At 42.8% G+C, this 16531-nt stretch overlaps 1 protein-coding gene across 13 annotated transcripts in view; it reads right to left on the reverse strand.

The window, feature by feature from the left end:
• Positions 1-4364: 4364 nt before the first annotated feature.
• TMEM132D (transmembrane protein 132D) overlaps positions 4365-16531 on the reverse strand; it is a 288698-nt gene continuing 276531 nt past the window's right edge. For all 13 annotated transcript variants that reach the window (XM_080559647.1, XM_080559648.1, XM_080559655.1 and 10 more), the window contains 4 exons: positions 11911-12116; positions 10478-10751; positions 9211-9402; positions 4365-6063 (listed from right to left, as the gene is read on the reverse strand). In XM_080559647.1, coding sequence (XP_080415773.1) covers positions 4882-6063; positions 9211-9402; positions 10478-10751; positions 11911-12116 — 1854 coding nt within the window. In that variant the 3' untranslated portion in view covers positions 4365-4881. The remainder of the gene's footprint in view (positions 6064-9210; positions 9403-10477; positions 10752-11910; positions 12117-16531) is intronic.

Here is a 16531-nt window from a genome sequence, read left to right on the forward strand (position 1 = left end):
GTTGACAGAGGTCTTCATATCAAATCAGCAAAAAGGTAAAAAATGTCCAGTTTCAGGCATATTGGCTTGACTCATGTAACCTTGGCCTGTATAACACCCCTGATTATTGGCACAACGTAGAAGGCTCTCTACCCTTTTCAGTCCCTTATTGCTGCCACTTTTGAACTTAATCTATTAAAGCTTTTGCCAAGAAGCCAAGCAGTGCAATAATACTCACCAATTTCGTAAGATAGAGGCTCAATTTATGTATGAGGAAGATGATGGCTGTTGCAGACCAAACACACGTTCAGAAAGGTGCTTAACCACATGCCCCATGGTAAGTGCGTAAGCAGGCCCCCCACTGAGTTTTCAAACAGTGAGAAATGAACAGAAAGCAGAACACAAATCTTATCTCATCAATGCTTTGCAAGTGATACCCTAACCTGTTTTAGAGCTCTCTTGGTCTCCTGCCCATCAGCAGGAGGCAGCTCGTTGTGGGCCAGGCATGGCAGCGAAGAAGGGTTAGTGCTGCGGCCCAGCATGGGCAGCTCAGGTTGGCACCATGCAACCCTCCCGCAGGACAAAAGCCTCTCCTACTTCAAACTAGTACATTACCTCAAGTACTCTTGATAGCAGTGTGGATTTTTAGTTTTTTGAAAGTGCTCAAGGCATTTTCTAACCACAACATATGCCAATGATAGCTCCTTGCCTGAGTTAATTCCTCAGTGATGCTTATTGGAATTCGTTTGATCAATACACACGTGAGTCCAGTGGAATTTCTCGCCTAAGTGACATGTGAAAGACTCTTCTGTGTTGTAGTACGCAAGTCCTTTAGGTCTTGCTAAGGATCTTCCATAAAGAAGCATCCCACAGATCACAGGGGAATGAGAGCCAACAGTCTTGGAGAGGGGAAGCATACGCAGAGCTGAACTAAAGTGTCTCTAGTGTGCTCATTTCATTTACATTGCATTCATTACGGAAACGAGGTGTGAAAGTAGTTTCTAGAGCTACTTAGTGCAGGCTGCACATCTATTTAATACCTCCTCTGTTTTTTAAAGTCACTCACCTCCCTAGAACTCTTGTTCCAGACCAATTATTTACCTGCATTGCTCAGACCTTGAATTCACGGGTGTATTAATGCAGCTTGGTCTAAACCACTATACATATATAAGACTTTTGAAGGAGAAGCCTTTAAAATGAAGAAAAACAGTAAAGAACCAGCTTACCTGATTTATAGGACAATTCAGTGTCTACTCCTCATTGTATTTACGCATAAAGTGCCTAAAAAAAGCCAAACTGCATCAGACACATTTTCTTTTGTTAAAATGCCTGTATCAGTCTATCAGTCTAGCTACTCACATAAAAACAGACACATGCACAAAAAGAGACTCAAACATGAAAATAAGGAAGCACCTGAAAAAAAAAAAAAAGTTATTAATAACACCCACAGGAGACTGCTTGCTATCAGCAGGGCTCTTCAGCAGGCTCAAGAGATTGCCAATGGGAGCCACAGTTCCATGCTATGTGCATGGACCATTTAAATGCCATCACTGCTTCTATGACAGGGAACAGAATTTAGCCCCTTTATTCACCAAACAAAATTCTTGTCTGATTGCCCGAAACACGAGATTTCACCCTCGAGATGCTTCATGGTGCAGAGGCTCTCACCTAAAAGTGCTGTGAGAAAGGCGGGTATGCACACACACACCCCACAACAGATAGCTACGTACGTATGCACAAAAAATCTCTACAGGCAGTTGAGTTACTCTTCTATTAGCAGATTAATCGATACTGCTTGCTTGCATGCAGACAAGCCACAATCTGCTCTGATTTCTCCCCAGTCAGAGATCAGGATTCTGCCCAGTGACTCTAATACATTAAAAAGTGTGGGGGAGTGATGTCTCCCTCTGGTTTTGCCATGGATTTCCCTTGTTAGCTTGGGCAAATCACTTAACCCTGGTGTTCTCTGTGTCAATAAGGAATCCACCTTGCTCAGAGCACTTTGAGATCTATGGATAAAGAGCACTTTAGGTACTCAGCATTATTTATAGTATTACCCTATGGATAATAGCAAGCTGCAGCTTTAGAGATGTCAGGGATGTCTGAGCAAGCAGAAAGGCATAAATCTGAATGTCAGTATCCTTAGCATCATAGCTGGTGGCTGTTTTGTCCTAGGAGAACATTTCAGTGCTACCAGATGAACTTGATGTTAGTTCTCCATGTTCCCCAGAGGCAGCTAACATAGAAATCTGGATTTACCATAGCAGCTCATTGGGAAAGCAAGTCTGACAGCCTGCTCCCAGCATGGCTCGTACCTGCTCTTTCTGAAGGGGAAAGACTGGCCACAGAGTGACGCTTTTGCAAAGTAACCTTGCGTGTATGCATGATTCTGACCTGCACAGACTGCTAGCTGACATTTGTCCACTTTTACCCCAACCTCCGCGTCAGTGAGGGTCTCTCTGAGGACACAATGTAGTTATGTGTAAAAAGCACCCAAAATAGCTCAGGAATGGAGGCAAGACTGCAGGCTAGTGCACTGCTGAACCTGCTCGGAGGCTGCAGGGCTTTGCTCTGAGACCAAGGCTGCTTCCTTCATCTGAGCACTTCCTTCACCTGGGCTGGCTTGGGCCCTGCTCTGTGCTGTCATCACCATTGCACTTTGTACTTGAGCACGCATAGGACTGACTAATCCAGGCCTTGATGAAATGTTCTGAAAGATATCTTTTTTTTTTTTTTTTTAAATTTGTGTGGAGTTACATGAGTTCTATGCATCCAACACATGCACAAGTATCGATCTCCAGTGTCTTGGGCCCATTTGCCCTATTTACACCAACTTACTCTTTTACTCTTGTCTTCAAAGTCTTTTAATCAAATGTGGATCTTTCTAATCACACCCAAATCAGGAATTCACATATTAGGCTTTCAAGATAGGAATATGCACATGGATTTATTTGCAACTAGTTTCAAATCTTGGAAGGGTGACTTGGTGCAAATACATTTGTAGTATAACATGTTGTTGATGTTATATCTTTTTCCCCCAACATTGCAGAATGTAAAACTTTGTAACTAGATTGTGCCAAGAGCTATAATTCACGGTTTCATCAAAGGACAAGTCTCCATATTGCTGCCAGTCTCTTTTAGGGTAAATGTTCTGACAGTGAAAGGAGAGAGGCGTTCAGAGTAGGAAAAAAGATGAAGCCACTAAAATGCAAATTTTATTCACAGTTGGCATGTTTATAAATATATATATTACATTCTTACAATCTACAGTACATTCTAAATATAGAGGGATTCAATCTAAGTGGCTGTGGGAGGGTGGGTGCGTATTAAACAGAGCAACCTAGATTCAATGACAGGAAGAGACTTAATAATAAAAGGGGGGCAAGGAATCACTCTGGAAAATAGAGGAAAACTTGAAATATAAGCTGGAATTTAGTTAACGCCTTGGCACTTTGCCACTGGTCACTGGAGACTGCTTTTGGACCACACAAAAAATACATGTCAAAATGTCATGGTTTTAGGGCCAGAGGGTATATCAGACTCAAAGGGAAATCACTGAAATCCTACCACATGTACATCCTTATCAGAGGAAAACAAAAGATAACCATCATTTCTGGCAGAAACAAATTTATCTATTGTGTTTAGCTGTTCAGATTTCAACAGAGTTGGATGTGCAGCACTCCTCTGTGACCTTTGGGTGCCTTCTAAACATGCTGAGCAGGGGCCTAAAGAAGCATGAGCAGGAGGAACTGAACAACCTGACCTCTCCTGGGTAGGGGGAGAACAAAGAGGCAGTTGCTGTTTGTGTCTGAGTTCAGCACAAGTTACACTTACCCTAGAGAGAGTGGCCAACTTTGGTAAATGGCATCATGTAAAGCAAGTACTGGCTTGGTACCAAGTGTCCGTGCTGGGTGAGAGCGCGCCACGGAGAAGCGAGTGTGCATGGAAGGGAAGGGAGAAGCCACCACGCTCCCAAAGTTGACTGATGCTAGCAAGTGCCCTCAGAACACCAGACGGGAAGCACTCCTGGGAAATGGCTGGGAATATAAATTTGAAACAGGACAACCAAAGAAAGTGGGCTTTTAAAAATAGCTTTTTCTCTCAAACTTTCCAAAACAGACCTTCCTTTGTATGAGTGGTATTCTGAATGTAGGTTATATCTTCTCCTATCTTACAAATTAAGAAATACTGAAAATTGGCTGGCAAAGTTTATTACCTTGGCATCTACTTAAAAAGACAGTTTCAGTTTTAGCTGTATATGTGTATCCATTCTCAGTGCCTGGGAGGCAAACATGCTGGTTTGTAAACAGCCCAGTTACTCCATTTTCCCCTCCACATTCTTTGGAAACTCATGACTTTGCAGCTCTGGGAGCTGCTTTGCTCACACTGTTGGTTTGTGTCAGCTTTAAATTAATGTTCTTGGATGGATATTCTCTGCATGTGGCTTGAATGACATGCTGTCTTTGTTGATCTATTTATTCTGAGACCAATTTTTTGCTTTTAACCAAAGCTTGGAATATTGAACAGTAGAGCTGTGCGAACTTTGTAATATCCAAACTGCACTGGAGTTTGTTATATTTATTGATTTCCTTGGAAAGCTCAGAGAATGAGACCATATTATTTTGCTAGGTTTTTTGTCATGTTACCATGCATCAAAAAATCTCACACATCTCTCACTTCCGTCTCCGAGCACAGAGAAGACTTGAATTTTAAGAGCTGTCCAGGATCTCTGCTCTCCCAGCTGCTTTTGGGTGGCTTTTGGGGGCTCCATGGAGTTATTATCCACCAGCTGATTCTTGTTATCAGTACAACATTTTGCCCCACTACCCAAAATTAAAGGCAGAAGGTGAGTGAAAAACAAACAAACGAACAAACCAAACAAAAGAAGTCTTTTGTGTCTCATTACAAATTTTCATGTAACCTTTCCATATAGTTTTTAAGTTCTTTGCACTCCCCCAGGTCCATATCCTGGCAAACCCATTTAATGTCATCTTCACTGCTCATCAAGATGGAGTTGACAGTTGGGCATCCATCATCAGAGGAAATGGTGGTAAAGGTGGTGAATTTAACCCGTTTCCTCTTAGAGGTAGGAGAAGTAGTTGGTTCACTTTTCTGTTCTTTGCCTTCAGTGAATGTGGACTCAGTAGACCTAAAAGCTTGTCCATTAATATTTTTGGGAGCATTTGTGTTGAGGAGATATTTGCTCTCTTCATAGTCCACTCCTCTGTCAATGGCTGTAATACGTTCATCTTGTTGAGATGAGAAATTTATGTGATTCTCCAGAAGTTCTGTCCTGTTGCTCAGCCCAACCCAGTCATGAGAGTGGCTCATGCCCTCTTGTTCTTCAAAGGGAACTTGTTTGTTTCTGTACTTCAAAGCAAAAGTGACACAATTGATAAGGAAGACCAGAATTGCCAGGCAAAAGACTCCCAGCAGAGCGTACATTCCTATCTCCAGATCGCTGAGTCCCCTGGGGGTCTGCACAAGGTCATTCTCTTCCAAGTCTCCATTGCTTCTCGGCAGATCCACCTGTGCAGGGAAGCTCGTGAAATCTATCGGGATGTTCTGCAGATGACTGTCATCGTCCAGGAGGCTTTCTCTGTCTTCTTTTTTACTTAAAATAGACTTTTGAGTGGTGGTCCCTTTGCTTTGTTCTTGGCCCATCGAGGAGCTGTAATACTGGCCGTCTGGCCCAGCTCTCTCCTGCAAAGTGGTTTTCTGACGCCGGTCACTGGCATGATTTTCTAGGTGGACACCACTTCCCCTGTGTTTACTATCGCTGATGTTAGGGTTGGCATCACTCTGCCCAAACTTCACTTTAATGCTGCCACTTCCAACAGCCAGGACACTCTTCCTTTTGGATTTCTGGCATGATTCACTGATCACCATCTCCACCTTCACCAGTGTCCCCTGGCCTTCTGTCTCAGCTGCAATCACGGGCCACTTGAATTTGGGGTCATGGTGAATGGAGACCACCTTCTCATCCAGAGATGTAGCTGACAAGGAGAAGTCTTTGGAGTCATAAATATCCAGGGGCATGACAGATCCATCACTGAACTGGATCCAGCAGCTGATGGCTGCTTCCTATTTTGTATAAAACAAATATACACACACTCAGAATAAATGCTTAGGGAAATATGTTCTGTCCCAGTCTATTTCCTCCTCCTTACAAGATCCATATACCATTTATAACCAGAAAAGAAATAAAAGGGAGAGCAAGAAAATTAATGCTAAAAGAAATACTAGTTTAAAACACTCATTGATAATAAGATTTGTTTCCCCAAAGGTGCTTAAAGGAGCTGTATCCCCTGGGCTCCACAGAATCTACTTCAGCATCATAATAAATTGCATGTCAGAAGGCATTACCAGCTACTGAGATCATTTACTGCTGTATATTTAAATGAAAAAATATATTACATTATTTCTAAACTGCTTAAAATACAAAGTCTCCTCTTGTTACACAAAACACATGTTAAAAAACACCTAATATAGCAAATAGACCCATACATGGCTCTGTACCTTAAGTCTTTGATTTTTGTCTCTCAAATGAAGTGTTTTATGCAAGCAGAGGAAACAGATCAGTTGCTTTTTGAGGAAATGGTCAGGATAATTTTCATGCTTGTTAGCAATTAAAAGCAAGACAATAATGAAATTTAATCTTGTGTCACAGCAGTACAAATTGTGTACTTCAGAGTGCAAGGAGGTTTACTGAATGTAAATGGGACAGACTTGAGTACCGGTTCTTTACTTGCATGTGCAATGTGTAGGGTTTTTGTGAACCTTGATTTTTGGTTTTTAACTAAGACATTTTAAAGAATTCTTATATTTCAGAAAACATGTGCTCGGCTGCTTCTGAAAATCCGGTCCTCTAAGGACTCTCAAGCGGCTATCAAAACTTGCTGTGCTACCTGAAAAACTCTTGGCATAAACAAATCATTTACAGGCGAAATTCAGATAGCTCCACGGGACCCCAATTCCTGCTTCTGTCTGACTTGCTCTGTTTCAGCTGCGCTACTTGCACCTGATTAAACACTGCAGAATCCACCCCAGAAAGACTCCTGGCTTGATGAGTGGATTCTCCTGTGTCTAAAAAGATGTACGCTCTTGCCCGGAGGGAGCCAGGCCCACCTTGCTCTGAGGGGGATCCTGGCAGACAACCACCCAACCACCCAACCAATAGATTTATAATCCTACTTGCTGAAAGCATGGTTACAGGAGTCTTGTTTCTTTAAATAAACCGTTTTTTCAAACAGACTGTATTTACATCTTAACTCAATGTACATGCAGAGAATAAATATTTATCATTAGCTTTTAAATAATTTCAGCACATAGTCATTTACCTGTTCAAATCACAGAAGATAGGCCTCCAGTCTTTTGGGATTGTGTTGTGCATAATCTACTGGCCTGATTCTGAAATCCTTACAGCCATAAAGCTCCCTGTGCTTCAATGGGAGATTTGCTTCTATCTCTATTTCAGGACTGAGCCCTAAGACTTTGCTGACACTGTCATAAATCCCGGCTTTGTATTTATTAATCTTTGGATGTTTCTTGAAGGCTGCATAGAATTTATATCATCGGCTCTCATCCTTCCACTGTGTTGCTTAAACCTGCATAATCGTTTAATAATTTTGCATTGCTCTGCTTATAGGGACCGTTCTCTGTAAATCACGTACTAAACAATGGAAGGAATCAGATGCCTTTCAAAACGGAGTCAGGCCTTGAAGAGAGAAGGGTGCAAACTTTCCTTGCTGGTTTAATACTGATCTGACGTTGTTCTGATACCCCTCTATCTAGAGAGGCACTCATCTAGACTCCATTTCTGGGAACAGAAATGTCATAGCTGGGCAGTATACTGGGACTAAATGCCATCGAATGCAGCTTTGGGGCTGCTTTCAAGGTACTTTGTTTAATTCCCCATGTCAGCAATGGATTAGCTTACTGACCTTATTTCTAGATGCCTGGCATTGATTTCTTAACTCCTGAAAGACTATGGGAGCCTGATTTTTATCACCCTATAAAGATGGCAGTTATGCATTATTTCTCATCTTGCATCCCAAGGATAAGACCTTATGATGAATTAACACATCTCAACAGTTGGCCAGATTTCAAATGTGTGTGCCGCACTCATTTACCTTTAAAGCTCAGAACATGTTTAAGAGTTAAGAGCCCAGTGCATCCTTGACGTAAGTCCCAGAGTGATGGATTTGGGTTAGAAAAAAAAGTTTAAATCTGAAATGTAGACAGAAGCACAAGGACAAATATCAAACAGGAACTGATGGAGATGTGGCAAAGTCCTAAAGCCCTCAGTAATTGTGCACAGGGACTGTGCCAGCATATGGATGGGTCAGCATGAGGATTTAGATCTGTGAGAGCTTGAGCAATGCAAAGTTTGGCTGAACCATTCTTAGAGCCACAAGACATAAAAGAGGACATCTGGTATTGCTCATGGAGCAACCTCATGGCAAAGGCAGGAACAAAGCTAATGGGCAGTGGAGAGAAAACTCTCACATTTCCTTCGGGCACATGTTAAGATTTATCATGCCAAGAGAACCTGGGAAGGTCTGAAAGGTCTGACTGAAGAGAAAGGGAGCATCATATGATAGTGATCCCTAATATGGGGACTAAGAAAAACAGGAAAAAAAAAAAAGATTTATGAAATCATGTATCAGGAAATGAGTTGGTGCTGATTCATATTCTAGTAATGAATTGGAATGAAAGGGATGTTCCTTAACTATTTAACATGGTTACAGGAAGCAAAAAAGGATGAAGCATTTGGCAGCATGCAAAATACCTTCTTCTCATTTAAAGATGGACTTAAAAATTTGATTTAGTTGCCTGTGTTAGGAGGCGGAACTCAGAAACGTAGCTGGCAGTATCTGCTCTGATCTGGTTAGTGCTGGATGGGACAGAAAGGGGTGTGTGTGTGAGGTGATTTCTGCTGCTTATTTATGACACATCATTGAGTTGCATGTGTTATTTGAGGGATGCAGCCAAGACAGATGGGGCATGCTTATTTGTTGACTCGTGTTGCTTAGACATTGTGCTATTTTTGTGAGATCTTTGTTTCTCTATTAAGGCACCTGGTGGCCTTCAGACAAAAGTGCCCATAAAGAAAATGTTTTATTAGCCTATTATTAATAAAAACCTGCTTGATCCCATCAGCTTGTAAGATTGGGTGTAGTGAATTAGAGCAGTGTCCTTCCACAATGTGGTATATGTGAGCAACAGTACCTGCTTCGGAGATTGGAGCAACTCTTGTGCTACTGCTGTAGCAAAGATGGCCTTATTGCTTCCAGGACTCAGCTGCAGAGAAAGCGATAATCCAGTTACCAGCTGCACTCCCAGATCAGTTATTGTCACCTTCTCATCCAGGACTGTCACTGTCTTCTCAGCTAAGATAGCATCTGAAAGGGGGGACAATATCTGAAAAGAAAAATTAAAGTTAGCTGCAGCCATTTTGCATAGCACTAAGCAAAACAGCTACACAAAGATACTATTATATAGACAAGTGATATTTAATGGGCAGAATTACTCTTAACAGACACTATTAAAATATGATTAAGAAACAGCTAGTCTCATTTTATGTATTCTGCATCAATAGAATGCTCACAACGTCTTTTACCGATGTAATTGTAATCAGCTATGCTACTCACATCTGCAGTGATAGCCACACCTGTTTCAGATGCATTAAATGTTTTAAATGCAATCTTCATGTGGAATGAAGAATTCAATGGAATTATGTTGTTAATGACCATGTTTTTAGGTAGTATGTATATAATGAAATCTACAGATTTATACACAATCCTTAGAATAAATAACAGTATTACCTCTCCCGTTGAAAGAAAGGCTAACATAAACATATTGCTACAATAAACACTCATGGTACTGTATACAGAATTGACAAAGAAAGCTTGTTTTGTTAAAAAATATGCATGGAGGTCAGTGCACTGAAACATGACATCCAAAGATGTTCATTAGCAAGCAAGTTGAATTTAATGATCCATATAGGGTACAGAGCATTTTTAAAGCACTTTTTAAGACGTATTCCTTAAATATAACTTGCACTCAGCCTTTTTGCCTCGGATCTTTCTTCCCAAAGGTTTATGTGCACTTGTGGAATCATTATAAATCTCAGAGCTTTGGAAAATCATTTTAAAAATCTAGAGATTTTGCAGAAAGTCATAATCTCTAATTCCATTTCTCCAAACCTGACAAATTGTGTTGTTGACAATTGTGGTTGTTATTTTCTGGTTTAACAATTTGGAATGATGAGGGGTTTTTTTATTTTATTTTTTTTTACTTGTGCTTGTTAACTTGTTTTCTACTTTGTGGTATCACTGGAATAATCTTTTTCTTTGTGCTCCATTGAGAAATTTGTGGCTCCAACTTCTGTTGCTAACACAAGAAGCTGCTTTACTGCTTTACACCTGATCAATACCTGGGTTCCTAAAGTGGTGGGTTAATGGAGGAAAGGGAATAAGTAATGAATTTTTCCTACCTGAATTGTCGTCATTCCAAGCTCCTGTCCAATCAAAACCTGTCCATCCTGTAGCTTAGCAATTCTTGGCTCCTCCACCTGCATGAAGTCACTCACCAGGTCGGTGATGTCAATCTGCCAGTCAGAACCCAGTAAGTAGCTCAGCTGGCCTCCGGGGTCCGAGGCTTCGGCGACAAACTGCGTGAGCACTCGTACCATCGCATGTTGGTACTGAAGGGTGCATCCTCTTCCCTTCCGTTCATCCTCTTCTTCATCATCACTGTCCCTGGCTGGTCTGGAAGGACACCAAGAGTCAAAACTTATCAGACATTGGTGCTAGGAGAGTTTGCAACAGAAGAGCTATTGCTGGCATAAGTCTGCAGTCCTGACGGTGGAACAAAGATCCATTGCCCCCTCCCATTGCTCTGTTTCAGTTTCTGTCAGTGCATTTCTGAAATTACTCAGGTGATTTTAACCCCACTTTAACCCCATTTTAACCTCATTTCTCTTGCTTGTAACTGAGGCCTTCAGGCTGCCTGGGTCTCCAAAACAGCTGCTAAAATCACCAACTGTCTTGCTAGCTTCACTACTACATTGTCCTCTACAAAGCTCTCCCACATGATTCCCAGCGTTAAGTCCTTACTTTCAGGACACCTGCACTTTTTTCACGCTGGATCTTCCCATAAACATCCTGGTGTTGCCATGGAAATCTCTGTCATACATACTTACATATCTCTTTCTGTATGACATTCAGGTTGAAATCACGTTGCCACCAAAATGCCCATCTCTCTGCTCTGGTACTAACAGAAACCTGGTAATAAAAGATGTCTTCATAGGTAGGAGAGAATAGCAAGTGTCTACTTCATCCATTTGTTCTTCTGGATCTTAATAACACTGACAACTAAAACAAAGTCTAGATCTGCCTACATACGTTCTCTGTCCTGTCCTCACATACCACTGACTTGTGGGTGCAGACAGTTATCCTCAAAGCCCTACTCTAGCAGTGCCATGACTTTGGGGCTCTCATCAGTGTCACTGGACCCTACAGCACTAGTATGAAACAAGCAAGCACCAATTGTGCCAATAAAATGAACAAATTATGTGGCAGGACCTGTGAACCAGGCTGGAGACCGGCCAGCTGTGGCAGAGCTGGTCCTTGGTGGGGTGTCTTCTGCTGCCCCATGGCTGACCCTGCCCAGCTTGGCCAGCTGGCTCTTTTTGTCTCATTCACTAGCACTATAAAGGGAAATTGATTTCCAGCGTAGGCTCGTGCAACCTGCAGCTTCCATTTCCTTCGTAAGTCCAGTGCAGAAGCCTATTGAATAAATGTCTGGTGACCTTCAAATTCACACCGGAATTGCGTTAAGGCCAAATAAGCATGTTCAGATCCACTGGCCCTGACAGGTCTTTGGCAAGTGCACAACCCAGAATGAACATCCTCTAATGAAACCTACCTCTTATTAGAGATGATGGGGACTCTCCATCCCTTGATCTGATTTAGTTCTGTGTCAGAGACCTCTATCTGCAGCGGGAGACGAGGAACCCAGACTGTCATTTCTAAAGGGGCACTCAGATGCTGGTAAGTAAAATTAACTATGACATTCACTTTGCCTTTCATTTCCTTTCCATTGACAAAGACGTAGTCACATCTGTCAGAAACCTGAAAAAAAGGAGAAAGAGAAAAAAATTAATGAGTGTCTTCAGAAATTATAAAGTACACTACATGCTGGGAAAGTGAGTGGGAGGAAGAGAAAGGATATAGGCTTAAACTAGCTCCAAGTTCAGAGGACAACTAGGAATAACAAGAAAGGTGCCTGGTGTGCCCTTAATAGCCTGTATAATTTGGCATCATTTTAACAGGCAGGCTTTTTTCTGCTATAAACATTTCTAGTATAATCTAAGATAAAAGAACAGCTTCTTTCTCTCCTTAATTTCCACTCCACACTAGGATAGTCCTAGCATAATGGCAGTAAGAGAGGATTTCCCTCTTCTCCACAGAGCTCAGCCAGACTGTACTATCCTCCTCTTCTACTTTGTGGGCAGCCCAAGGAGTACCACTTGCACATGGGGAGGAATAGGTGGGTAACTGCCTGTACATCTAATTCAGCAGGAATCATATTTCTCTTGTCAACCCCAAACTGGTTCTTCAGGAGTCCCATTACGGGTGCCAAAGCATGAGCTGGTCACATCAGCCTAATCCTAATCACTGGGAAGGGGCTCTCTGATGCCCAGTGATGTTCATTGGGGCCAAACAGCTTCATCTCCACTACAAGCCTGACAAAGGTCTTACACAATGTTCTGCTCAAGCTAGTCCTGATGTCACTTTATTTATTACCTGCAGCTCTGGACATCAATATTGCTGAGAGTTACTAAATCTCATTCAAGCAATTTAGCAGCTATTGCAAGCACCTAGGTGAGCTGACAGGACCTGTTCATTACAGCTAGTTAAAATATATGAGTGAATGTACACGTCGAATAATTTATTAACTACCACTTTACCATGCTGATGATCTGAAGGAATGCTCTATTAAAACCCTGAACTCTTCACAATCCATTACCAGCAAGGCCATCTATCCCATTCTGTGGATGTATTTAATATTTCTGACTCCAAAATGCATAGTCTCATCCTCATCTGAATTTAATGCCATTTTCTACTTTTCTGTTTAAATGCTAAATGATTTTAAATCATATTTAAATACCACCAGCTTTTGTGGAATAATTTGCATTCCTAATATTATTATCTTTAAACAACAACAACCCCCTTTCAGACAGTTCCATAGCAAATCCATTTCCATCCTTGCTTGTCTGAGCCTAGGTAATGTACCAAAAAAAGGTTATCATGACACTAGCAATGCTTCCCTTGCAAGCATGGGCTGTTTTAAGGTCAAAATCTTATCATTGCCATTGGTTTCAGCAGGAAAACATAAAATTTGTTTACAGCCAGGATTATGTTTTTAGGGATATTCTCACATTAGCGTGTTTTACAGGAGCTCTTGAAAGCTCCTATCCGGATCCAATCTCACTGTGCTGTACAGCAAACCCAGTTGCTGCCACAAAATCCTCAGAGCATGGGGGAATGTACCGTAAGATCAGGGCCTCACAGCAGGCAGGTGAGCAAGGGGAGTCCCAGCTCCAGCTGAGCACAAGCCACTGGCACAATATCCTCTTCATCATAATGCTGATCCAGTCTGGCTGAGCTGGGGAGGATAAGACCTTGCAAAACTCTGGGAAAAGCTTCAGGTGAGCCTGCAGAAATGTCTATAGGAAAGGCTGGAGGCAGGAGCACATCATCCTTCTGGGAGCAGTGTGCCTGGGCAGGAGCAAGAGAGCAGACACTGTCCCTGCATCCCTGCAGAAGGCACGCTTATGTGAGTGTCACACTCCCGGGGCAAGAGCTGCATCCTACTTCCCACCTGAAACATCTAATAAGCCGTCCCACAGGCAGGAAGTCAGAAGCCCTTCAGGCAGTGCCTGGTATATCTGATCCTTTTCTGAGGTAAGGTAACCCCATGTTACCTTACTGTTGTAAGTGAACAACTTCTATTCCTTGCTGGCACTGCACTTATCCCTGTTGCCTTTTTGTATTTTAATGCTGCTCTCAAACCAGACAAATCTCCTATGTGCTAACAAGCTCTGTCTGCTGCTTTCTACCTTCCCTCTTTTCTCTGGGATATTGGCGAGAAGAGAAACTGTGCAAAGTCTCAAAGTGATGATTTCCACCTGAGAGGCAGCAGATCAAAGCGGAAAACAAGGTGGCCCTGAGGAAAACAGTCAGCCTGGGGGCTGATTGCCCCGAGGTCTTTCACTTGCCTTTGTGGACTGCAGGCTGGACCACACTTACAAGTAAATGGCCTGAAGACAAGGATTTTCTTTCGTAGGGCATGGGGCCAGGTAATAGCTTCCAGTGCCTTCCTCACCACTTCTGCTTCCAGCTAGCAACACTTCGTGTTTGTGCATCTTACCTAATTAACGCATTAGGCTGTCCCCACGGGTGATCAACCTAGGACTGAAACCATTTCCTAATGATTTAAGAGAAGAGGTAAACTTCTGTGCCTTGCAGACAGAAATGCCAGCTGAGGGATGCTTCCCGACCACCGCAGTGTCCTCTGCAGAGCACAGCACCGAGCCCCTGCAGCCCCACTCCCCAGCAGCCCTCTTGCACCAGGGCCTCTGGCAGGTGACCTGCCAAGCATCCTCCCACTGGGTAGAGCCTCCCTGCCTGAGCAGTGGCTTTTGAAGCATTCCTGCACTGCACAGGTGGGATTTGGCTGTTGTTTTCGTTGGCCTGTGTGTGTGTGAAGAGCAGTTCAGCACACAGGGGCTGGAACAAGGCTGAGACTCTCCCAGTCAATACAGATAACTGCTGCATTACTCTGGTAAGAGATGGGAATCAGGCTCTCAGATTTTAGATTCATTAATGCTCAAGCAATAGCAAGAGAAAGAACACTTGGCAGGCAAAAAGACTTCAGTTTCAACTTTATCAGGGGTTATTAAAGAGAGAGAGAGAGAGAGTTAAAAAAAGAATCCAGCCCTAAAAACCTGCTATATGAGCGATTCGAGAAATACCATGACCTTGTGCTTTCAAGATTATGATTTGCAAAACAAACTGATGGTCAAGGAAAAAATGACTAGGCTTAGGATACCCGCTTGCTCCTGTTTCCCTTTCTTTAAGTGAAGACAGCAACAACTATGAGCTCATTCAGTTCCCAGCCAGCCCTTCACTGTTTGAATGAATAAGCATCACTGTTCTGCTGCAGTTTGCATGCAGTCCTAACAGAGCAACATCAAAACATGGTGCAAAATACAGTACATTTTCATAAATCAGGCCAGGACATTCAGAAACAGGTCATCAATAGAAAGGCAGATTAGCCATGCCTGTGTTACTGCAGACACATCCGAACCATTCATCTTCCAGCACAAGAGAAAGAGTAAAAAGATGTAGAGAAGGAAGAAACATCGAGCTTCTGTCTCTTTTGAGACTGAGTTTTCTAAGCTGTCTGTTGGAAAAGAGTGCATATTTTGTGAAACAACTTGGATGGGGCTCAGCTGAGGCTCTGCAGGACAAATATGCACATGATAAGCAAAGAGCTGCCAAATGCAGCTCAGCAGCTGGCAACCCCCAGGCAGTCCCCGGGGCTGACACAGGCTGCAGGAGCCCTCAGGTCCCCCCTCACACCCACGGGCTTCTCCACAGTGGTGTCGATGGGGGCAGCCCAGGGGAGCTTCTGCTGCTGCTGCCTTTTTGAGCCTGCTTGTCTCCTTTCAATCTGGAATGGATATCAATCCCTCGGTCTGTCAGGCAGCTCCCTTTCTTCAGCGTTAATTCACATAAACAGCCTTTAACTCCCAGCCGTCCTCCCTGTCCCCCAGTCCTTGCTTTACACGCCTTGCCATGCACAACAGAAATGGCTGCGGTTCAAGTTTATTAAACGCATGGATGGAGAAAGCGCCCATACCCTTGGATATGTGTGCACGAGTGTGTGAACGAAAGCGTGTCTGTACTAAATCACCAAATAGCTTCCCGAACAGCCTTTTATTATGGGAATTATGGAGCTGCAAAAGCTTTGTCCCCAAACAGACAGATTTCAGAAAACTACTAAAGACATTACAAAATGCAATAGGGCTGGAGCAAGGTGGGTGATTTGGGGAAAAGCAATGTGTTTTGTTTCCAAAATCTTGGGACTCCTACCCATAAATCCTTTTCCTTCCCTCCTGCCTTTCAGCTTTGACCTCTCAGGGGTGGCAACTCTAGTTTTCAGGAAAGGTGAAAAGGGCTTGAGAGAGAAGGAGTAGATTTTGTTTTACTGCTAATGTAGTGCTGGAGCACAGCTCCGTGTGTTGTGGCCACTATAATACAACGACATTATAATGCTATTAAATCCTTCTGGTGCTGTGCTCCCTTGCTAAAGCCTTTCTGGGCTTTGTGTCATGGGAGCTTTTCACACAACTACGCTGAGCTGCCTTCCATTAATTAAGGGCAGCTGTACTCACAAGATGCTCCACAAACGCCCTCAATAAACGAGGACCTTTATCTCTTGAAGGATCTGGGGTATGAATGGCTTTTTTGGGCATGAA

This window comes from Anser brachyrhynchus, assembly GCF_964034855.1.
Source record: "Anser brachyrhynchus genome assembly, chromosome: 17".
In the NCBI taxonomy this organism is placed as follows: Eukaryota; Metazoa; Chordata; class Aves; order Anseriformes; family Anatidae; genus Anser; species Anser brachyrhynchus.